Here is a 24,138-nt window from a genome sequence, read left to right as displayed (position 1 = left end):
TTGGGGGGTGGGAACGGACAATTTGTGGTCAATGAATATTTAAACAACGACACACTCACTTCCTTCTTAGCCCACATTTGAAAACGAAAGATACCCTTCTAGATTTCTGAGCTGTTCTTTACGCAGACAGGCACCAGAGTTCAGACAGCGCTTACAGGCTTTCGGATAGGAACAACGTCTACTGTTTGTTTGAACTATCTTTCCATGGGGAGGGGCGAAAGGACAACTACTGGCCACTCTCCCTGAAACCTTAGCGAACTCCGGTGCAAATGCAGCTGTTTGGTCCGCTGTCTGACGAATGTGTTCATTCTTGAATTTCCCCAGCAACTTCGACACAGACCACACGCCGAACTCGCCCTGCAGTTAGAATGGAGTTTTCGGAACTGATCAAAACGGCTAACGTGGACAATGTTGTCCTCAAGCAGCCGTTACGTCCTCCGGTCAGGGGAACGTTGTGTGTCACCAGTCACCACCTCCTTTTGTCTTCCAGGGACGGGGATACCATGGAGTTGTTGCTTCTGCTTAGGAACATTGATGACATCGAGAAAAGGCGAGTTCTCCTTTTTTTCCCGTTTACTTCTTGTTGTAGCCTGTACATACTAAAACATGACACTTACTTTGTGTGCACTTGAATCAGAAAATGAAACAGATGTTGATGTTCTATTAGGTATTTATTAGATGTGGGTTATGAGGAATAATAATAATAATATTTAATGTTTAATGATTAATAACACTGCAAATAATAGTTGTATCTAAACAGTTTGCATTTGCAACTTTAATATAACTTTAATATAAACTGCACGTTTTCTTTACACTTGTTGTGTCAAATAACTCTTCTTAATTATTTCGTTACAGTACCCATATTTTGTATTTCAGTGTAATCGATTGCCTCTGGGCTGGTCCAACACTTCCACCTCATGGATTGGGTAGAGGATTAGGGAGTGTTGCAGTTACTGTGTAGGCTTCCTTATCTTGAAGCACTGTCAGTACTGTACTGGGTACTAGATTTAATCCCACTAGTATATTTTATAATGTTTTATAATGCATGTTGTCAGAATCTTAACTTTATAAAAGAGGGAGACCACATGACAGAAGTTTATTGTACTGCTGCATTCTGGTTTCAATTTGAAGATATGCTGTTTATGACAAAGTAGGACAGCCAAGCAGGACAGCTATTCCGATCTAAAGAGCAGCGTTTCACTGACAGCACACAGCCAGGTTCAGACAGCTATGTGTAAAATACACCAGGCCCTGCTGCCCTGCATTGTGCCAGCTGTCCAAATACACGCAAGAAGTTCTGTTTATTTAACACAGCATGCGGAGATTGCATATAATCTGTTGTACGTGGACCAAGTCAAGGACACTCGGCTCAAGGTGTTTACAGGATCAGGAAATATGATGAAACACGTCAACTCCAAGGGATTTCATTTCAGTGTAGCTCTGAACATGACGTTGGGATGCCTTCACTGCGCTTGATCATCACTATTCCCCATGGGAGCGCTTCCATCCTGGGATCCCATTAAATACCACAGAACACAGCAAACCCAGAGGCCCGCTAACCAACACAGTAATGGATGTATAATTCCATTTGGCTTGAGCGTTATAGCCACTGAGTGCAAAACTAGCTGCACTGATGGACTGCTTTAGAGGGCTGGGGATTGCCCTGGCACCAGTACCCTAATGGGTTACACTCAGAGTAAATTAATCAAGATCCTAGTAACTGAAATAGATCCAGTGTAATAGCTGTGGAATCAGAAAGAAGGGATGCATCTGTGTGCAGGGATTGCCAGAGCTGACCCTGACCCTGAAGGAAGGAGGAGATGCCGTCAGTTTCTACAGTGATAAACACTTTCACCATTCTGTTCTGATACAGCCGTGGCACCAGCAGTGTGGCGTTCGTGCCTCTCATTCCCGTAAGAGGCTAGGCAGCAGTGATTCTGTAGAGGAAACAGGAAGCCAGCAGAAATACAAACTGAGAATTCTGAATAGGTTCTTTAGACACACTAACTGTAACATAGTTTTTTATAACACAGCATTAAAGTGACACACGAGTAACCTGCCATTTTAAATGTTATTGTGATGTGCCTTGTTTATAATGGAAAATGAAACCTTTTCTAGATGGTTTGTAAAGGGATCGAAACTAAAGCGTGAGGTGTTTTTTTTTGCATTGCTCGCTAGGCACTGGAAGGTGTAGATAACACTGGAAGCATGCTGTTCATTTAACCACCTCATGTTCAGACACTTCACTTCCAATCACTGACTCAAATACTAACTTTCTTTAACCTCCCTCTGTTTTTCCTTTGATCAGTGTTGAGAATCTAATTGGATACCCCAGCAGTCTATTTAGGAGATCTGGCCAGAGTGAAAGGTTTGGTATGAAGCCACATGCTGTCTGCTTTCCTCCCCAGGCTGAAGCAGTACTGGGGACTGTGCTGTGCTTTTGGCACCAGCACTTTGCATTAAGCAATACAGCCCTTTGCTCAGAAATGCAAAACTAAGTTGTTTGCTATTATTTTTGCAACATCACCAGATTGCTTTTACTTTTACCCAAAACATTCAGTAGTGCCTAACGTAGACACACCTTACTTTATACATTCAGTGATTCATTCACAAAAGTGTGCTGCACTACTTGCATATAAAGCATCTTGCTTAAAGCTGGCGAATACACACTGCTGCTCTGTGCTAATTTCATAGAAATGCTCAGCAATGCTGTTTCAAAACGTGTTGTAGCCATGGTCAGATTAACATCTCTGTCAAATAAACACATTCAGGAAATTCTCAATTACTGTGAGAAGAGTGTAGGGAAGAAAACTGAATGCTTTGATATTTCAAATGAATTAACAAGCCTAACCCCTTGCTTCAAGTTTTGTCTCTTGCTTTAGCTTCCAGCATTCAGATCCTTCATTTTCAGATAAAAAACTTGAAAGACTAAAGACTTGTTCTTTACCGGTAGCACTGATCTTAAAACTCAGTTTAGATTTTGGATTGTGTTTTCTAAATGTCACGTTAAGTATGTAACGTATCTGATTTGTATTTGATTTGAGGCAAGACTGAATCCCAGCCTGGTCCAGTGTACTGTTTATATACTTTCAAACTGTCCCCGGCTCTGAGAGAGAGGAACAATGCTGAAAAGAAGATCAAATCAAGCTCTTCGGTTTTGTTTTGTTTTGTCTGCTGAATTCTTGTGTGTTTGAACTGGCGTCTCCGCTGTCTCTGTCTGCCACTGCTTCTGTTGAAGGGATACTTCATATCGTCTGCATTTGCCTGATATTTAATTTCATATCTGTTTGATATACGCTTATGTGTGCTCTGTATGATTCTCTGTTGTCGTTTCAGATCATTAGATTTTCAGAAAAAAAATTTGAAAAAACTAAAGGTTGTTGGTGGAGAAGAATATTAGCGTTACACAGGATTTCTCCACAATCGGCCAGAGGAGTCTTTTCAGAAGTATTGTGTAATATTTAGTAAGCATAGCATTACTAAACAGAAACAAGAATCATACAAACACACATAATGTTAAACAGGCATTCAGTATTAGATACCTCATATTCATTAAAGCAATTCATTAAAGACTTGTACGTGTCTTTGTTTAGGTTTATATCTTCCGGCACCATCACTATCAAGTGCAAAGATCTTCGCATTCTGCAGCTGGACATCCCTGGCATGGAAGAATGTTTAAACATAGCTAGCTCCATTGAGGTAAGAAAGCAGGATGCATTTCTACTGCTGGCACATAGAGTCTTGCAGAGCTGAGAGCCTTGCAGAGCCACTGTAGTGCACGCTGCTGTATAATGTGCTAACACCATGCATGTCATTTAAAGAATCATTAGCAGAAGACTCTCTTCTCCCTAGACCCTCTCGTCCCTGGAGTCTGTGACTGAGATGTACCCTTTCTTCTACAGACCCCTGAATTTACACCTGCAGGAATGGGGTTTGCACACCCCTGAGCGGGACTTCGACCAGATAGCTTCACATGTAAGCCTTTTGCAACCAATGTTGCAGAAAAACCGGATTTTAGACCACTGACCTTTTTAACAACTAAAGCAATTAGTGCTGGTTCTAATTTAAACAAAGTGTACAAAAAAATGAAACATCAGTACCTACTGTCAGCCCTATATCAGAGTCTGTCGGATGTGCTGCAAGGGACTGAAACTGACCTGCAACAGGGAGATGCAGCTTGTATACAGTGCAGAAAACATGACAGAGCCTTTCCCTTAATAAATGAATCAGTCAGTTAGTGAGTCAGCCTATTGCAGGTATTCCCCACCCTGTTTCCTAGACCGCTATACTGATCTGCAGTACGTTAGGGTGCTGTTCCGCTATTAAGTTAACAGGGGAGATATTATTATTATTATTATTATTATTATTATTATTATTATTATTATTAGTTTGTTATTCTCTTCTTCTCTTCAGACAGACCTCTGGAGACTGAGCTGTGTGAATAAGGATTTCTCTGTGTGCCCCACCTACCCCACGGCCGTCATTGTCCCCAGATCCATTGAGGACGAGACACTGAAGAAAGCAGCCAGGTTCAGGCAGGGAGGAAGGTTCCCAGTGCTCAGTTACTATCACAGAAACAATGGCATGGTAAGCTGAGCTCTCGTAACAGGCACAGGGCTGTTTCTCTGTGGGTGGAGCTGATTTGGAGCCCTGCCGATATCAAGTAGAACTTGTTTTCTGCTGATGTTAAATATAGTCCCAGTGGGACTGGAATGGAGATATTTCTAGTCCCTCGCATTCTGCAGCGGCGTTGAGCTCTGACTCACCACTTTAGCTTGTTCTGTCAGCAAAACAATATAGCTGCAAATTCAAAATCTTAATGAGATGGAATCGCTGTTACTCCTGTTCTAGCCCCGTCGGTCATTTTTTAGAACAATTTTTAAAACTGTTTATGTGAACTCTATGGGGTACAAGAAGTTTCCCTGCTAAGACTTTTAAGAGATGTATCTGCCTTTATAAAGGTTTTTTGAATGGGCCTAGATTTTCGAAAAATGTTGCAAAGTCAATCGCTTTGCAGATGCAATATACTTGTGTAACCAAAAACAATGAACAGTTAACTCTGTAGCTAGGGATCCTGCACAGCTGGTAGTTCTCACACCCCTGTTTTTGTTCTGCAAAAGTCTATTCTTACTCAATCTTAAAACAAGCCCAAAAATAGCCATTTTGAATGCTCCACAGTGCCATCTAATGGCACTGCTGTGCATATTTTACTCTTTAATACTGTAATTCAAATACAACACAACAATATCACAAGGTTACATGGTACAGTATTTAAGGTATTCAGCAATGCTTCTGTGAAGTTAAATACATATGTAAAACACAGTTTCTATAGCATATAACATATAATAATGGAATAATAAAGTGAAGTGTGTGTCCCTGTGTCTGCCCAAATAAAAGTCTAGTAAGGTATTTTTGCACTTTTTACCATACTTTACATACACCTTGCATATACATATACCATGCTTTGTTACATTTTGCTATGGTAGACCTCCATAAGGCTGTGTCTGTCCTGCCAGGTGATCATGCGCAGCAGCCAGCCCCTGGTCGGAGCTCACAGAAGACGCTGTAAGGAGGATGAGCTCCTGCTGCAGGCTATGCTGGGTGGATCTGACTTCGGCTACATCGTCGACACGCGCTCCGCACAGCTGGCGAAGCAAGCCACGCTGATCGGTGGTGGCAGCGAGTCCAAATCGTACTACATTAACTGGAAGAGACTTCACCGAAACTTGGAGAGGTACAGTACTGGGGGAGGGGGACCCCTTTACTTCATGCATTTGGGGGTTAGTTCTAGGAAATGGTTTGAGTGTGTGTTTTCCGTTTCAGAGGCAAAGTGCTGCAGGAGAGCTTGATTAAGCTCGTGGAAGCCTGTAACGACCAGTCCAACAACATGGACCGCTGGCTGAGCAAGCTGGAGAACTCCAAGTGGCTGTCTCACGTCAACTCTGCTCTGATCACTGCAGGGCTGGTGGCTGAGTGCGTGGAGAGGTAAAGTCTTCTTCTGTATCCGTTTACTACCAGGGAGAAATGCTTGAACATTCTACATGTTTTCACTCCTGGAATGTGCCAACGTTGGCGCCCACATTGAAAAGCAGGACTTTGTGGGAGAGAGGTTCTATGAATTACATAACAGTTCTCCCCAGTAAACCCAGCTGGCTTACTGTGGCTTGTCTTCCCCAGGGAGGGGCGCTCGGTGCTGGTGCACGGCTCCGAGGGCACAGACACCACGCTGCTGGTCACCTCCCTGGCACGGCTCATCCTTGACCCCGAGTGCAGGACGATCTCCGGCTTCCAGGCGCTCATTGACAGGGAGTGGATACAGGTACGATCCCTCGCACACCAGAGCCAGGAGAGAGGACTGATAACCAAGGTTTTAAACCAGCTTGGATATATCCCCTGCATTATTTCCTAAGGCACTACTGAATCAAACATCTGGATAAAGGAGGACATGGGACACCTGTAAAAATGCCCTTTGTGTTTTATAACCCTTAGTTAATATTTCATTGAATATCGTCCATAACCTTAAAACTCTCAAGGTGAAACTTATCAGAAAGTTAGAAACTACTTTAACTGACCTTATTGAATGTCTCCAATGAACAGTGAAATAACACATAGATATTTTGAACTGAGGTAAAACGAAGTAGGCAGACATTTCTGCTACTGCCCTTGTGTACGCTGAAAAAGGCACCAGCTGAAACATTTGTCCACTTGCCTTCGTTTATAAGGTTTCCTTACAATTCTGTCTGATTCTGAGTTTTGAAGTGATGATGTTTTTTAGATTGAACGTTCTCCTCCCTCTTCCTGTGCTTGTTTTGTGGTTGTGTGTTCAGGCCGGGCACCCCTTCCAGCTGCGGTCTGCCCACTCTGCCTTCTCCCACGCCCGACTCCGCCATGAAGCGCCCGTGTTCCTGCTCTTCCTGGATTGCTGCTGGCAGCTCTCCCGCCAGTTCCCGCTGTCGCTGCAGTTCAACGAGGCCCTGCTCACCCGCCTCTCCCAGGAGGTCTACGCATCCAACTTCGGCACCTTCCTGTGCAACAACGACAAGGAGCGGTGCGTGCAGCCCGGGCGTGGCCAGACAGATAAAACCTGAAGACAAACGTTTCCAGTAGTGCCTTCTTCAGTGTCATCAGAACAGCTGCGGCCAAAATTAAAAAAAAAAATTACAAAGCGCTATGTAATTCAATATGTTCACGTAACATTATCCAGCAGTTTGTATTCGACTGTATGAAGTAAAATGTGTTAATTCTATCGGGTGATGCAAAACCTGTGGCTGTAGCTGGGTGTGGTTTGCCAATTTGGCTCTCTTTGGTTGTGTGACAAGCAAGCAACTCTTATGTGTAAAGACTCTGTGTATATATTTCTTTCATACCTTTAAACACTCGACCTGGAGGCACACAGGATGCACTAATTATCCCCACATGTAATCGGTCTGTTACTCAGCCCCTGCTCCTTCCCCTGTGTCTGCAGGTGTGCTTTCAGAGTGAAGGAGAAGACTAACTCTCTGTGGGCCTGGATCAACAGGCCCTGTGAGCTGGGCAGGTACACCAACCCCCTCTATGAGTGCAACAGCCTGGCGATCTGGCCCTCTGTGAACCCACAGAGCCTCCAGCTGTGGCAAGGTATGCTGTCTGTCTGTCTGAATGGAAAGCCTTGTACAGTTTGGTAAGGGCCAGGTACTATACCAAACTTCAAGGCGTAACCCACTCAAGCAAGCGCTCTTGTGATTGGTCACCAGAAACCATTCTATATATTTTTTAAAACACTCAATCAAAAGCTCAGGTTGGTATAAAAAAAGTATACAAACTGACACTTCCATCAGTATTAACTTGGTTATACGACAGTGTTTAGTATATATTACTTGAGCTACAACTCATGGGACTAAGTACCAGCAGGGGCAACTCTTCCAGTCTATACAATTGTCTTTGAAATATTAGCAAATTCAAAAATAGAACAAAGGTCTTCCACAGAAGGAATAGAAGAGCAGTTATATTATTGCTTGGTCTAATTAGAGATCAGACATGTGCTGCTTCAGTAAGGGAGCGTGGCTGGAGGGGGTGCAGTGATCAGCAGCCTCTTGTGTTTACAGGCTTGTTCTTCAGGTGGAGCCACTCCACACAGCATCTGGACGAGGCATGGGAGGAAATCAGTCTCATTGTGAGTGAGCACAAGGCAAAGGGCAATACAGACAGCACGCTTCCAGGAGGGTCAAACTCACAAGCCCCTGCGGGAATCAGTTCGATCTGTAAGCCTTGCTGTTAACCTCTGAACCTCCGGTGACCCAGCGGACTGTCTATCCAGAACCAAGCACCGATGCAATGTGAGGTCACCATCGACATTCTGCACCACGCTTTGTACAAGCGAATGACAGTATGTATTGTTTTCAAAAGGACCAAGTGCAGGGGCTCCCGAGTGACGCATCCAGTAAAAGCACTCGCTAGAGTGCAGGATGCGCTCTATAGCCTGGACATCGCCGGTTCGAGTCCAGGCTATTCCACAGCCGACCGTGGACGGGAGTTCCCAGGGGGCGGTGCTCAATTGGCTGAGCGTCGTCCGGGGGGAGGGAGGGTTAGATCGGCCAGGGTGTCCTCGGCTCACCACGCACCAGTGACCCCTGTAGTCTGGCCGGGCGCCTGGGGGCTTGCCTGTAAACTGCCCAGAGCTGCGTTGTCCTCCGACGCTGTAGCTCTGAGGCGGCTGCACGGTGAGTCTGCAGAGTGTAAAGAAGCGGGCAGCTGACGGCACATGCTTCGGAGGACAGCGTGTGTTCATCTTCGCCCCTCCCGAGTCAGCGCAGGGGTGGTAGCGGTGAGCTGAGCCTAAAAAATAATTGGGCATTTCAAATTGGGGAGAAAAGAAAAAAAAAAAAAAGAAAAAAAAAAACTAATTGGCAACGACTAAATTAAAAAATAAAAATAAAAATAAAAAAAGGACCAAGTGCAGTGGCACCATCTGGAATAACCGTGTTCTTTCAGAATTCCTCTTCAGGAGAATGTGAAATGAAAATTGTTCTGACTGCTCTGAACATGTGTAGCAAATAGAATTTCTGCAAATATACCCAGTGGTAGCTCCATTAAAGGTGAAACAAATGTCATTATATTTGTTTGTGCCTGTCACTTGCAGACATGCTACAGACCCTTGTCCTAAAAGCTTTGATAAGGGTTTAGTTAACACCTGTTGCATATATTGTAAAGCTGTCTCCACACAAGACATCTTTGCAAATGAGAATTCAGTTTCCCATGGGCTCTTATTGCTTGAAAACACAGACTGAAACTTTAGTAAATTGCTTTTTTTTCAAATGTGATGATGCTGCTTTTTTTGGTTTATGCAAAGCCCACAGGATGATTAAAAAAAAAAAAAATACTGTACTGACTTGACTTGCACTCGTCAGGTTTAAATGAAACAGAATTTTAAAATGACTCTGTCAAGGAGAGAGCGTGGTTTACACAGTACCATTATGCCCTGCATCCAATGGATCAATGTATAACTTCACGACTGGGATTTAGGGACACAAATGTTATTTTCCGCTCTGTTTGCTCGCTGTGATTAATTGTCCTGCGATGCAGCTATTTCTATTAAAGGGTGTGACGTAGGCTGCTGTGTCGGCTTGACACAGCCATGCATTCCAGCTTCATCTGCTCTGCGGGGGCTCTACAGGAATAAAGAATAGACTGCAGCTGGGCCCGTTCGCTTAATTCTCTGACAGTACCAGTGACGTCTTTGGACTATAAACCCGTCACTAGGTCTCTGCTCTTGCAGAAACACTGTGCAAAAATGCTGTTGTAAACTTTTATAAGGGAATCATGTTGTCGGCATAACGGAACATGAAAGATCTTGTAGCTGCTTCTAGTAATACAGGATGGGTTTAGTCAGACACGAGCCACTGAGGTGTCTTCCAAACCATGTTTATACCATGTTTTACTGTACATGGCAGGGTGGGTTTAAAGTCACGGTCACTGCTGCTGTGGAAAAATATAGTTCAACACATCTTAAATCCTTATTTACTGTAATTCTAATGGATTAAATGTGTAAAGAGTTGTATGCAGGTTACACACACACACACACACACACACACACATATATATATATATATATATATATATATATATATATATATATATATAGTCAATGAAAAACTAGACTTGATTTAGTATTTAGAGTCATCTTTTATATTTTGTGTCTGTGTTTTTGTAATTTACAATTTAGGGGTAGTAATGACAGATGCACGCCCCTAGCAATCATTTCTACAACCGCCTCACTGATTAAGCTTTAAGGAGTCTTTTCAGAAGAAGCCCACATGGTTGAAAATGGACATTACAAGTAAGCCTGGTAAAACTGACTGATGGCATATTTGGTTCTAAATGCTGTTTTTTGCACTGGTTGCTAATTTAATGTACTGCGCTGCCCTGACCTCAGAACTCTGACCGCTCTTGGTCGTATGTATCTTTGTTGTTAGTTTTATGCACTGTATTGTAACATGTTAGTGTATTTGTTGGCTGATGTTACACATCTGAATGTTAAAATAAATGCCTTCCTGCTGCAGGAAGTCCTTGTAAGCGATGTTACGTTACCCTGTAATTGCCTGTCTGAATTAATTATTATTTATCAGACACCTCTGTTCAAGGTGAATAGAGATCAGAGTGTATAAACTATGCATCAGCTGCAGAGTCACTTACAACAACATCAACACAATGGCTGAGCTGGGATTTGAACCAGGGACCTCCTGGTTACAGGCCGTTTTCTTTAACCACCAGACCACACAGATTCACAGTAGCACTCAAAGAGTTAAACACAATTTATAAAAAATTTTTAAAAAAAAACAAAACGGGTTGAATGCTGCCTTTGTATACTAATTTAATTTACATCAAACATGTAAAAATGTAAAATACATTCAAAGGTGTGGGACTCTATATCTTTAAACCTTTACTGATCTGTTACAGCGGGCTGTAATGAGTTTGACTGAAGAAAACAAAATGACATTCGAAAGGGTAGTGAAATACAAATTCTACAACCGTTCACTCAAACGACTAACTCAGCACAAGCATCACAGAGCACACAATACAATCCGCAATGTTTGGCAGTCAGCATTTTTAACACACGTCTGGCTTCGCACACTGGGGTATGTAGTTTTGTGTCAACTACAACAAGGACCCGCAAATGGGCTGCAGTTGCAGCCGAACTACAAATCCCATCATGCAATTCGTTGGTCAGCTATCTGACCAATAGAATTTCGGTCCGCTTCATCAACAGCCAATCAAAATTTAATCCTTTAATTCCAAGGGATACATACCTCTAAATCCATTTTATCGCCACATTTCCTCTGAAGTTTACAGTGCGGGGAGCTATAGTTACGTGACTTTTGAAGGTAAGTTTATACACTGTTTTGTTGAAGAATTTTAGTTTCTCTGTAAGTGTACAGCGCTTTGAGGTGTTCCAGAAGTCGCTTTATAAATCCGTATTGTATTGTATTATATTGAAAGCGTTGTCACTGAATATGGTTTAAACACATATCGAACAAGTACACAGTACGACGTTTGATTTGTTAAATAATTTTAATTCCGGCAAGTATGCGCGCACCGTAACTACGTTTTATAACAATGTACATTTTTAAATAGAGGAAAATGGCTATTTTCTGCAATAGCAATAATAATAATAATAATAATAATAATAATAATAATACCAAAAGACTGTCGTTAGTATTAGAAGAAAAATATATTTGTCATATTTTTTCGTCACCTTTTATTAAGCAAACACACATAACCAGCGTGCTGTGAAATGTATTATGCTACTAATGGAGTTTAATAATATTTGATTAAAATAAACGGATTGTAGCCTATGCATTCTTACCAAAACGGCTATTAGATTGCATATTTATTACATTACAGTTGAGTGTTGTACATTTCAAAATCGAATTGGTATCCAATAAAGTTTTGCTTTCAGTTTCATGTATGTATTTTTATTTATGTGTTGTTGTTTTTTTTGGTAATCTCTCATGAGCACTTTTTTTTTTTTTTTTTTTTTTTTGCTTATCAGCAGACTCAACATGCTGTCTGTGCGGGTCTGCAGTCCGGGCTCAGCAGCGAGCTTGAGGTTCTGTCTTGGGTGCACCAATAAGATCCCGTTGATGCGAGAATCAACGAGGTGCAGGAGCTGGTCCCCGCGGCAACTGCGGGTACAAATATCCAACCCACCGGACACCGTCAAGAGCGAGCACCCCAGAGTGCTTATCACAGGTGCGTCACGGGGAACGAAGAAGGGGCTCGGGTTGTCACACTATGGATGAATGCCCATGTGACATATATCCTAACGCATATAAAGTTATATAAAAATCATGTTTGTATGAAACATTACAATATCGGTATATGTGTTTATGTAATAGATTTTCAATGTCATATATCATTTCACGGACGAGGACCATGCGCATTTAATAAATGTTGCTCGTGTACAGACTGACAAATTGAGCTGGAATGACTCCAGAGACCTGCTAGACAGATATGGATTAAAGCGACGTCGTTTCTTTCATTTTGTTCAAGGTGGTCTGGGGCAGCTGGGAGTTGGGCTGGCCCGACTTTTAAGGTGAGTTGAAATTGACGAGTTTCCATTATGAAATGGTGTCGCATCGATTACCTGCTCCACGCTTCATCTGTTAGCGGCAGACGCACGCTGCAGTGCCGAACCACACAGCACCACAGGATACGTCATCTTTTATTTGCGAAAGTGTATTACCAAGCACGAGAAAATAACATGTTAGACCAAACCAATACAAAAGATTAGGTCCTGATAGACTTGAAATACAGCGAAAACCACCGCCTGAAGTACTCCTATCTGGCCACTGGGTGTCTCCAGGTTTTTGATTTACTTTTTAATGTTGGAACTACAAATTGCTGCATGCCTCTTTCTCTAATGGTTATAATCACATTTCTTCTAACAGGAAACAGTATGGCAAGAACAATGTGATCCTATCAGACATTAAGAAACCCTCCGACGAGGTTTATAACAGTGGTAGGTACCAGAGCTTGCATACATTAACATGTACATGTTTATCAATTGAAAATGAGTTGCAGACATTTGGAGGTTCTAACCCTCAAGAGAAGCCAACACCTGGGCCAACAAGATAGAGAAGAAAGACGGTTTAGAAAGCCTTGGTTATAAATCATTTGAAGAGCAGGCTTGTTTGGACCTGTAATCACCTTTCTTTTAAAATAGCAATAAAGAAATCTATTTCACTAAATCATAAATGCATGAATGTCCAACTGGTGTAACCAGTAGTTGATTTCTCATGGAATGAGATTTTGTCTTCCAAACTGAAATACTGCAAACAGTTTGTCACAAAGACAGTAGCTGTTCTACTCCACCCGGGTCCTCTCACCTTATGGGAACTAGACTCAACCAATAAGGAACTGGTAGATTATTGAAAGGAATAAAAAAAAAAAAAAAAAAAAAAAAAAAACGAAATTGTGCTCCTGTGTCTTCCCACAGGCCCCTTCATTTACGCAGACGTCCTCGACTATAAGAACCTACAGGAGCTGGTGATCAACAACCGGATCACGTGGCTGGTGCACTACAGCGCCTTGCTGAGCGCCATCGGAGAGGCCAATGTAGCGCTGGCACGCAGAGTCAATATTACAGGTGAGGCCTCTTTGTGCTTGGCTTTTCTTATGTATAAACCCTATACAGAGAGCTCCCTGACGTGTGTGTGCGTGCGTGCGTCTGCCTCAGGCCTGCACAACGTCCTGGATATCGCGCTGGAGAACCGCCTGCGGCTTTTCGTACCCAGCACCATCGGAGCATTCGGCCCCACCTCCCCCCGGGACCCCACCCCAGACCTGTGCATCCAGAGACCCCGCACCATCTACGGGGTGTCTAAAGTGCACACCGAGCTCATAGGCGAGGTGAGACCCCCACTTTATACAAGGCTTTCACAAGGATCAGACCTCACCAGCAGTTTACCAGCAAATTACAAACCTGCCACACATCATCTCTCTTGCTTGGTTGGGTATTATCTTTGAAAAAAAAAACATATATATATATATATATGAAAATATAGGTGCATCTTTTAAATGTATATGAAATCTATTCTGTAATTCTACCCCTTATGGCTGCATAAACTGTGAATTGTCACATGTGGGTAAAGTTATGTTCAACAGCCATTACCAAACACACTCTCAGGGACGCAGATATTAGAACATGTATGTGAACTAAAAGCTCCCCTTACTTATGACAGCACAGATTACTAAGTACTAACCACGTACAAATGTAATAGTTAACTAATAATGAACTACACCGTATTTATCGAACACTTACTTAGGAACTGCTGGTTACCAAGTTCTCACATCTATAAGGAAACCAAGTTCTGAGATGCACGGTTTACCAACCATTAAGCCGTTTACTTTTTCCAGTACTTCCACCACAAGTACGGCTTGGACTTCCGCTGCCTGCGATACCCAGGAATCATCTCAGCAGACACAGAGCCAGGAGGAGGAACCACAGGTACAAGGGGAACGTATTCAGGAGGTCTCAATGCTGAGCTCTTGTGGGGAGTTGCTGCGGTGAAGGAGACATGATTGGACCCTCTAAATTGGGAAGAAAAACTGGGGTCAAATATCTGGCAGCAAAAGTAATAATATATGAATAAATAAAATAATCTTGCTTAGCTTCTGCCAAGGTTGTGCAAGGTTTATAAAAAATTAAGTTAAACATGGAATAACTGCTTTGTTACGCTATAAGGATGAGACCAGACCATGTTTCAAATGTTACCAATGTCTACCATTTATTAGTTCCAAAATAGCAAACATTACATTCTACATTGAACGTTATTGTTTAGCAATTGATAAAATTACCTGAACCCCTGGAGAGCTCTCAGATGCTACACCGATGGTCCCGATGATCTGGAGGTTTTGGGAGCTTCTGTCTGTGTCACACCTATGCCTGTTGTTTATACTCCAGTAGGCTCAGAGCCTACGTGACTCGTTTGTTTGTTATCTTACTAATTATAATTGAAATTGGTTGTTCAGCTATTACTTCACTAAGGTGAAACCAACCAAAAACTACTCTCTTTTACAAGGTTACTGTGGTTAATTGTTTAGCATATATTTCTCCTTTCCCATACTTTCTAGCACATGTCTTATCAATCAGTCGTCGTAAGCATAAGGTCAAGTGGGTATTTACCTTAGCAACTCTACTTACAAAGTAATTTTCAGCAAAGTGGTTTAACATTAGCAATACATTTTCAATCCACAGTTACTACAAAACGAGAATGATATTAGCCACACCAGTGATTTTTTTCTACCTGTTTTATTCCCATACAAGACTATGCAGTCAAAATCTTTCACGACGCCATCAATAGCAAGACATTCGACTGCTACCTGCGACCGGACACCCGCCTTCCCATGATGCACATCAGCGACTGTCACCGTGCCACTCTGGAGTTCCTGCAGGCCCCGGCAGGGCAGCTTACTCTCAGGACCTACAACATCGGAGCCGTGAGCTTCACCCCGGAGGAGGTGGCCGCAGAGATCCGCAGTCACATCCCCGAGCTGCGGGTCACCTACACCCTCGACGCTGTGCGGCAGAGCATAGGTGGGTAAGAGAAACAGCGCAGCAATGCCCCACAGCCACGGCATAACCTTCAATTGCCCAGTCAGTCACAAACCAACCCTCTTGCAAAACATACAAAGCGCAGAATAACCTCTCACAAAATGTGTCATTTAAACCAGTGAGGAGCAGATTTACTTTTAACCCTTAAAGTAGCTTCTAATTGTATTTGATTTGCACCGCCCCCTTTACCTTTTTGTGATGTGTATAATCATTCTGCATGGTTCTAATTGCCATTGCTTCAGTGCTGCGTTTGATTTAGTTTTGGTAAGCCTTTGCTGAACTTCACCCGAGTTCAGGAGATGCTCTTCAGTGTTGTTTGCTGCCTGCCAGTAGATATATCTACCAGCCTAGATCAGAGAAAGAGTCTTTATTGAAGAGCTCTAGTGATCTGCCACTTTAGAAGCAAGTTGTCAATACACTATATGGTGCTTAGTAATTTAAATACCCTCTGGATGATCTAGCCTACATTATGTCTATGACAGGCAACTAGAAATGAAGAGCAGTCCCTGAACACAGGCAGTATTGTGTGAGTATGATTTGCAATCATCATGAAATAGGAAGGAGGCAGTAAAAAAAACTAAGATGGAATAGGAAGTTTCTTACTCCACTCACTGTGAAGGTGATCAGCTGCAGCCTGGGTGACTTGTGTGATTTATGAGGCTCCCTGGATGGTCCACCTCACTGCAGAGCAGTCCCACGTAATTGATTCAGAAAGTCACCTTTCAGTGTGCAGCCAGGCGGCGGATTACTTCCAATGAGAGGTTTAATGCAGCTGGAAATTAGTGTTATAAATCACCCACCTTATCTCCCAAGCATGGATGTGTAGGATTAAACAGGAACCAATCATTGACTTGCGCTTATGAATTTTTTTTATCATTCCCTTCCAACCTTACTTTCAAAGCTTTTTTAGACCCAAGGTTATAATTTGAACTTTCCTCAGTGATGTTAAAAAAGCTTTTCCTAATATACTGGTACAAGCTGGGTAGTTTCTAGTATACCGTCACCTGGAAGTCAAGTGGTTCAAGGCCGCTGCATATGTGAAGAGTCTGCTGATAACGTGAAGAGGTTAATAGGCGAGTACTTACAACCTATATTCAATTGCAGATCCACTTGCTTAGCTACTGATTGCCAGGGACTGGCATGTGTTTCTATTTCTGTTTCCAGTGCCCAAGATCCTTTTCTGGAAACCATTCTCGACGGATAAACAGTGCATTTCAGTTTTAACTGATTTCTCATTTCTTCTCTGTTCACAGCGGACAGCTGGCCGAGGCGTTTCGATGACAGCAACGCTCGCAGGGATTGGGGCTGGAAGCCGTCTTTCAGCCTGCCCGAGCTGGTGAGCGACATGCTGCGGAGCGTCAGAGCGCAGAGAGAGGAGAGCTAGCCACGGATCCACACAATCGCTGGAACTCAAGAGGCTACATTACATCCAAAAACAACTGGGACTTGCCCAGATGCCTGTTAGTTTTCACATTCGCGGTCTCCTTGGCATGAGAGAACCGGAGACAAACACGTCAGGGGTGAAGGGGGATGCAGGTTGACACCAAGTGTCTTACACTAAGGTATTTTATTTTCTGTCAGTCAAGCATATTTTGACATTAAAAAAACAAACCTATTTATTTTCATTACCTTATGATTTTACTTTTCTTCTGGAATACAATACTGAATATTTAAATATTTGCAGGAGTAAAAAGAGTGTGTTTTAATGTATTGTATGAATATGAACTTCAGTCTGGTTTGACAGCAGTAAAAAGCATTCTCAATAGCATATTTTCTCATTGGTCTCCGTTCTTGAACCGCTGCATCTCAATGACAGTATCTGGCATTTTCAGGTAATGACACAAGGAACATATTTAACTGTAGTAATGTTTATTGAGAATAATAATGAACTTTAACAGAATATTTCCTGCTGGGGATGTGGAATTTGTTTTTCTTGATATAAAAAACTACTATAAAAATTGACTTCTGAATGTCCTTTATACCATTTCCAGGCCAATTTACCCAATAACTTAAGACGGAATTGACAAGTGTACTGTAAAGCTCTGAAAGTCAATACTATACGCAGTGCTTTAGGGGCACTTTTTAAAAATGTGAATGAAATGTGGACGTGGCTGTATGTAGGCAACTCCTTTTCCAGTTGCTTTCTAAGATTCAATCTCAAATTCAAAGTACTGGGGGTCGAAGTAATGTATTCTGACGTAACCATCCTCCCCACCACTGCTGTAGCTGTGAAGAGAGAAGAAAACAGAAGTTTGTTTATTTAACGATATGTATTATAAAATCTAAGCTGTTCTTGGAAACCTACAAGTGCTTTGGACATTGAGAAGCGCATGGACAGATGGAGGGCCCAACTACATTATATCCAGGTGATTTAACACAGAATGAAGGGCATACAGTGCTCCCTCGCTATAAGGCTCTCATTTATAATGCTCCTACAGCAGGTCCCCCAATTCCCTATACTAATGATTCATGCAATATTTCTACAGTAAATACAGTACTGGTGTTGTTCAAACAGTAAACATCTTCTCGGTCTAACTTCCGTTTCTGTCTCCCTTTTGATACAGTACTTGAACTAAAGAAAAGCTGTGCTGGCACTTTATAACTAATAAATAAATATTAGGTCTATTACGTGGTTATCTTTCTGAATGTATTTACTTTTTTGCTGCGAGAGGAGCTGTGGCTTTCTCTGGGAGACGAGACGCTTCAGCCCCGCTCCGGCAGCCAAACTACAGACAGTTCTACATGTAACCTATTACTACATGAGCAATTTTACATTTTATTTTTTGCTTTTCCTACAAAATACAGCAATTCAACAAAAAAATTATATGAAATGCACCTGTACATCAAGTCATTGCACCAATCAACAACACACAGTGCAAAACGTCTGGCCACTAGTTTAGAACATTCTGCATAAAAGACCTTGTTTTGAAGACGCTGCTGCAGGCAATCTGAGATCTGAGACCTTACCTCTTTCCATCGGGATGGAAAGCCACACAGTTGATGGGTCCGAAATGTCCCTTTACTCTCCCAAACTCCTCTTCAAAAGCTGCATGGAAGAACCTGTGGGGGGGGGGGGGGGGGGGGGGGGATTAAAAAATGACCATAGCCACTATGAAAGAGTAGTCATCAAGATTGCAGGACGTTTAGTGAATCAGGTAGAGTGTAAGAGAGGCGAGGTTTACAAGTTTGAGTTTATTCTACAACACTGACCTGGCTTCAAACTTGCCGATCCTCGTGGAGGTTGTTGTTACTTCCATAGCTTCCTGACCGCCTCCCATAACCACCTGAAAACAACAAAACACTTTAATTAGGAGTTCACACCTTTTAAAGTGTTTGTACACCATAATTAATGACAGGGAAATCAGAAACAAAAAGAAAACACACTAATCTGCACCATTGTAACAGCCAACGCCATTATGGCTGCGACAATGGAGGCAGTATCAGGTACAGAGAAGTCAGAGGCAACATGGCAAACACGGCCATGCAGTTCAATTACCTGGGGTTATTCATTCTTGTGTAGATGATATAACAGGCAAGCACAACTGCTTTAGAAGATAAGAAACACTGCAGGACTTGATTCACAATAGTTTCACTCAATTGCAACGCTGCGATTCGTAATTGCAATGTAATTCTAATTGAACCGTGGCACGCCTGTGTAATTGTAATTATACTATACAATCGATCAATTACCTGTGATCATTGCTTGGGTTATTTAGAATAAATGTGTTAGTGTGTAGTTGTTTGTTACTTTTTTAGTGTAATTGTAAATTATAATTAATTACTGCAGTATAATTGTAACTAATTTAACAAAATAGCATTGTAATTGTAATTTCTGCAAACAATTCTGCTGTAATTGTAATTATACATGTGCTTATAATAAACAGAAGTAACATGTATGACAAAGTTAGTAAAATGAACCGCAGTGTTTATTTCAATAACCTTCGTCTCCGAGGCATGCGATCGTGCAGAACAAGTTCAATTGAAAAATGACTCTTTCCATTACTGTCTACAGCAGGCGATGTGTGAGCAGGCAGGGGCAATGATAGCAGTTATCAGCGCTTTGTGATCTGTGCTCGTATTTCAGGGAGGAGAGGAAGGGCAGTGAAAAATGATTACGGTGTGAGGTTGTGACAGATACTGCACGGCTGGGGAGTATATTAAATTGTGAAGGAGATAGCAAACACCTCCTGCTTTCATTATAATTTGCGGCACTACAAGAATAATGATCAGATCACAAATAAATGCATAATTGAACTGGAAATGATTACAATTACACAGGTGTGCCAAGGCTCCACTACGATTAGAATAGTGACTGACCTCAGGTCTGATCCCATTTCTGTTAAAGTACAGCACACAGAAATCTGAAGTGTGAAATAATGTATCAAACACTGAACAGGATTGTGGGGCACAGCAGCTGTGTGCAAAGAAACTAAACCCCATCTTACATGATCCATTATTGGGGAGACAGCAGCAGAGTTGACCGGTCTCTCTGTCTTAAACGTCTTAATGTGGTCTAACGTGTAAGAGTCGAACAACTGCACAAAAAAGGAGAAAAAGATTACAAGTTAATGCCAAGCAGAAATAGACAATACATGCAAGACCTCATGCCCTGTTCAGATAAGAACAGCTGTTCTTACCATATTAAACAGCTAAAAATGCAAACTTCTAATTGATCAAATATTGCCATTACACCACCAGCCTGGCAAGCTACTGTACAGCAATAGGAATCCACTTTCAACAAAAAATATATATGAATAAATAAATAAATCCCAAGCTACCTCCCAAATAATACAATGCACTCATATGCTTTCTCAAGCATGGGCTTACAAGAACAGATAATATTTATAGCCTGGGAAAAATATATTCCAGTAGCTTGCTGTTGGTCTATGACTGTGTTAATTAGTCTGTTGAAATGTGTTAATGTGCTTAATACAGTCCACCCCCCTGACCTTGGCAGTGTTGTCCTTCGAAGCTGTGATAACCATGGTCAGGTCAATCGATGTCTGGATGTCATTAATCTGCTTGCTGTGCTCCTTCACTGTCTTTATGATCTCGCCAGACTACAGAGAGAAACCACACAGCTCTCGTCATCCGAAATACAACAATTAAGAAAAGCCTTTAATGCGCTGCACAAAACTCCTCAGAATGCCTGGGCTTCTACTTTTTACTCCTTCAGTATTACAAAGAACCCTCTTATAAAACTCACTTAATATCAGTGCCTTGTACTCTACAAAGCCATACTAACATTATTTACAGGCATATCTCGTTACAGGTCTGTGTTTAAGAGTTAATAATAGAAGAGAAATCTAGGATATTCCTAATATACCAACATCATATACATTTTGTATTCAATTTATTGAAAACACGTATTTTGTTACCTTAGTGGCTGGTTTCACAGACACAATTACCACTCATTTTGGACTACCTAATGTTAAGAAGATAGTCTAAGGTGAGCTCTAATCTGTGAAACCAGCCTTAGGTAAGGCAGTCAAAGCTTACTGGTATTTGGGGTCTGTGAAACCCACTGTTGGCCCGTTGTGTCTCGTAGTGTTGGTCACTCCAGGACATCGCTCCTTACCTTAGCACTAAACTGGTTGATTTCTCCGTTTTCGTGGCCAGCAATGACATACTCCCCCAGCGGCCCCCACACTGCACTGGTGATCTTGGACTCGCTGCAAGGAACCTTAATGTAGGGCTCGTTGTCCTCTTTAAAAACAAAGCAAATAGAACAAAAAAAACAGACCAAAATCATTAAAACACAGATCTCAAACTTAAAACCTAAACAGCCTCCAAATAGTCTTTAAAACAATTGAGTGACTTGACACTTGAGTCTTGCTGTAGCTTAGACAGGGCAATTCTCACGTGATGACAATACAGAAGTGAAGGGGATAACTACTTACCAATCTGGGACGGGTCTCGGAGGTCGAAGTAGTGCAGGAAACACTGGTAACCCATCTGCTTGTCTGTGGAGTACATGATGATGTTTCCACTGAAGTCGAAGCCACAGGTCCTCACCGCGGAGCTGGTCTTCAACAGAGCAAGCTGTTTACCTGCATGAAGAAGGAATTTAATAAATCTGAAGATCTTTCAATTATACAGGAAACATGACACACTGACAAGCAACATCTAGTTTCCAGGGATGTCCTGTTTTAATACTCTTAACCAATGCATACATTTTTCACCTGGAACCTCTTATTTGCAATAATGCTGAACGCAGACTACTGGTCCTGTCTTGACTCGATATTTTTTGTGTAGTTTTGGTTACACAGTAGTTACAATAAGCCAAAGTTACAAAGCAGTGCTGCAATTGCATTAGCATTGCGTATGCATTTTTATTACCAATTTGTTTTAAACCTAAAAACATAGCACACTGGAATAAATGCGTAGTGACTTTGGCTCCCCCCCCCCCCCCCCATTATGTGCAACTAGCAACCCCGAGGGTTTTCTCAATGTCAATGTCATCCCTATATTAAAGGTGTTGCACTCACCTGTCTGACAGTCCCACAGTCTGCAGGAGTTGTCTGCAGATCCAGTCAGCACATGTTTCGTGTCCCCTGAACAGTCAGTTAAAGAGGGAGGTATTCACAAAGATGTGTACACAGTGCAGGGAGCATGTGTTCGGTTACTGAGTCACATCAGGCATGTCAGCTTTCAATTGTTCAAGCTCACTCATCAGTGACTAAGTGGATCTTTACTAAATAAAAATACCAACACTGCATTTTACCCAAACACAGAGCAAAACCACATTTAGACAGAGAGATCCCTTTTAGAAGAAGATCCAAGCTAAGGGAGTTGAGAAGAATAACACAATAGCCAAGCCTCATTAGGAACAGCAGGTCTCATGGCTCTGGATAATATCTCCAAGTCCATGCTGGATTCTGTATTTAGAACTATACTCAGCCACTAACAATGACTGGCAACCCTGCCTACATAAGTTCCAAGGGTGAACACAAAACCTGCACGGTCCATTTAGATCAAGCCTCTAAAGTGTTGTTTATTATGATTTATAAGAGTTAGGACCAAAACAAACAGATTCACACTAAAAAAAGAGTGTATATGTGATATGACACAGAAAAAGGATACAGTCTACATCCACACACCACACTGCTCCTGTGTGTCCATTGTACGTGCCAAGTCTCTCCCCATTTGCGGAGTACCAGGCATTGACGACCTGTTATGAAAATAAACCACCATGATTCATCACAAAGCATATGATACTGACATGTCTGACATAACTTTATAGGTAAAACATGATCATGATAATGATAATAATGATGAAGATGATGTTATCATGCAATGCTTTGTTAGAACTGTTGAGATCTCCACATCTTGGAAATGAATTCAGAACAACACACATCAGTCTACTAGAAAACATATGTATGAATTGACTTATTTATTCTATGGGAATGTATGTATTGGCTGCCAGCAGAAACAGCTAAAATGATACTATGTCATAGTAGCAAGATCACACTCCTTTGGCTCAGTGTGATCTAGTGACAAACAAGTATCAGGGAGGGAGGAAGCTTGTGCTCCGACTGCTCTCTCCGATTCGCTGGTTTCTGAGCACAGAATATGCAGCTGTAAGCTTTAAAAAAACAACTACGTACCGTATCTTTAGCTACAGAAAAAATGAGGTCTCCTTCCCTGTTGTATTTGATCTGTGTGATTGACCTTTCGTGGCCTTGCAAGAGGATGGGTCTCTGAAAAAAATAAATACAAAATCACCTGGAATTAATTAGAAACCTTTTAAGTATTTGTTTTGTGCAGCTACTGGCAGTGTTGCCGGTGTAACCTTAGTGCCAGTAAAAATCCAAGTGGTACTGACAACATCTGCCAAAGAAATCATCACCAACAAACATGGAATAAACGTCTCAGTACAAACAGCGAATTAGGGCTACCGTAGAAAATATATATTTAATCTATGCAGAGTTGATAATATAGACAACCTAGTAGATTTAAGAAGTCCACGACACAAGGGAGACAATACATCTGTGTATCGGTACGTGAATGGGACAGTACATCGCTCATCACATGAAGCGATCGACACAATTTATAGAAGTGTTTTAATTTAGTTTGGGTACATCACCCAAGTTGCTGTATATACTAGCACTGTCACAATACAGGTTTTAATAATTGTTTTACAAGAATTATTCTTGTATCACATTTACCATCCAACTTGTACACACCGCTTATTAGCAATGAACCAGCTCTATGTATGCTGAAAAGCCGCCTTGTGTTCACAGCCGTAATCCAGCATCCCACAAGCTATTTCCAACCTGTACAGCGTCAACACGCATGTTTTTCGGAGACAGCTCTTTGTTACACTTACCATATCGGCGCTGCTTGACTCGGAGTCTCTCTCCGGTTGTTTTATATTTGTACAAAAACGCGAAGTAGACGGCAGGCAAGCCTAGGCCTGACAACAGCACACGAAGCAGCACCGAGCGGAAAGAAAGGGAGTTGTTTCGGGGTCAGAGTTGAAAGTGCAGTCAGTACCGGCGGTCACGTGATACACTCAGCTTCCGGTGTCGTCCTTGTTACCATGG

At 42.0% G+C, this 24,138-nt stretch overlaps 3 protein-coding genes across 7 annotated transcripts; 2 read left to right on the top strand and 1 right to left on the bottom strand.

Annotated features, from left to right (window-relative positions):
- The first annotated feature begins 61 nt into the window (after positions 1-61).
- LOC117413231 (myotubularin-related protein 9-like) lies at positions 62-10,900 on the top strand. Of its 3 annotated transcripts, none has more exons than XM_058997393.1 (10): positions 62-2,368; positions 3,594-3,699; positions 3,853-3,975; positions 4,414-4,587; positions 5,517-5,734; positions 5,824-5,985; positions 6,178-6,319; positions 6,828-7,048; positions 7,466-7,617; positions 8,085-10,900. In XM_058997393.1, exons 2-10 carry the CDS (start codon positions 3,664-3,666, stop codon positions 8,255-8,257), a joined length of 1,401 nt encoding a protein of 466 aa, XP_058853376.1. In that variant the 5' UTR covers positions 62-2,368; positions 3,594-3,663; the 3' UTR covers positions 8,258-10,900. The 3 variants fall into 3 exon arrangements, with proteins under 3 accessions (XP_058853376.1, XP_058853375.1, XP_058853374.1); XM_058997392.1 differs by having other exon boundaries at positions 62-3,464; XM_058997391.1 differs by having other exon boundaries at positions 62-3,699.
- On the top strand, positions 8,347-17,554 carry LOC117414072 (L-threonine 3-dehydrogenase, mitochondrial-like). Of its 3 annotated transcripts, none has more exons than XM_058997398.1 (9): positions 8,347-8,365; positions 12,029-12,228; positions 12,529-12,571; positions 12,927-12,997; positions 13,475-13,624; positions 13,715-13,887; positions 14,395-14,485; positions 15,305-15,574; positions 16,846-17,554. In XM_058997398.1, the coding sequence occupies exons 2-9, from the start codon at positions 12,039-12,041 to the stop codon at positions 16,974-16,976; spliced, it is 1,119 nt and encodes a 372-aa protein (XP_058853381.1). In that variant the 5' UTR covers positions 8,347-8,365; positions 12,029-12,038; the 3' UTR covers positions 16,977-17,554. The 3 variants fall into 3 exon arrangements, with proteins under 3 accessions (XP_058853381.1, XP_058853379.1, XP_058853380.1); XM_058997396.1 differs by lacking the exon at positions 8,347-8,365 and adding an exon at positions 11,227-11,360; XM_058997397.1 differs by lacking the exon at positions 8,347-8,365 and adding an exon at positions 11,298-11,360 and having other exon boundaries at positions 12,032-12,228.
- LOC117413233 (eukaryotic translation initiation factor 3 subunit I) lies at positions 17,445-24,080 on the bottom strand. The gene is made up of 11 exons (XM_034022104.3): positions 23,922-24,080; positions 23,200-23,292; positions 22,676-22,763; positions 22,081-22,146; positions 21,493-21,642; positions 21,171-21,298; positions 20,542-20,652; positions 20,038-20,127; positions 18,803-18,876; positions 18,560-18,652; positions 17,445-17,818 (listed from the first exon to the last, which is right to left on the bottom strand). Exons 1-11 carry the CDS (start codon positions 23,922-23,924, stop codon positions 17,737-17,739), a joined length of 978 nt encoding a protein of 325 aa, XP_033877995.1. The 5' UTR covers positions 23,925-24,080; the 3' UTR covers positions 17,445-17,736.
- Between the last annotated feature and the right edge of the window lie 58 nt (positions 24,081-24,138).

This window comes from Acipenser ruthenus, chromosome 23 (assembly GCF_902713425.1).
Source record: "Acipenser ruthenus chromosome 23, fAciRut3.2 maternal haplotype, whole genome shotgun sequence".
NCBI lineage: Eukaryota > Metazoa > Chordata > Actinopteri > Acipenseriformes > Acipenseridae > Acipenser > Acipenser ruthenus.
The sequence above is the reverse complement of the archived record's forward strand: the minus strand, read 5'-3'. Positions and strand labels throughout refer to the sequence as shown.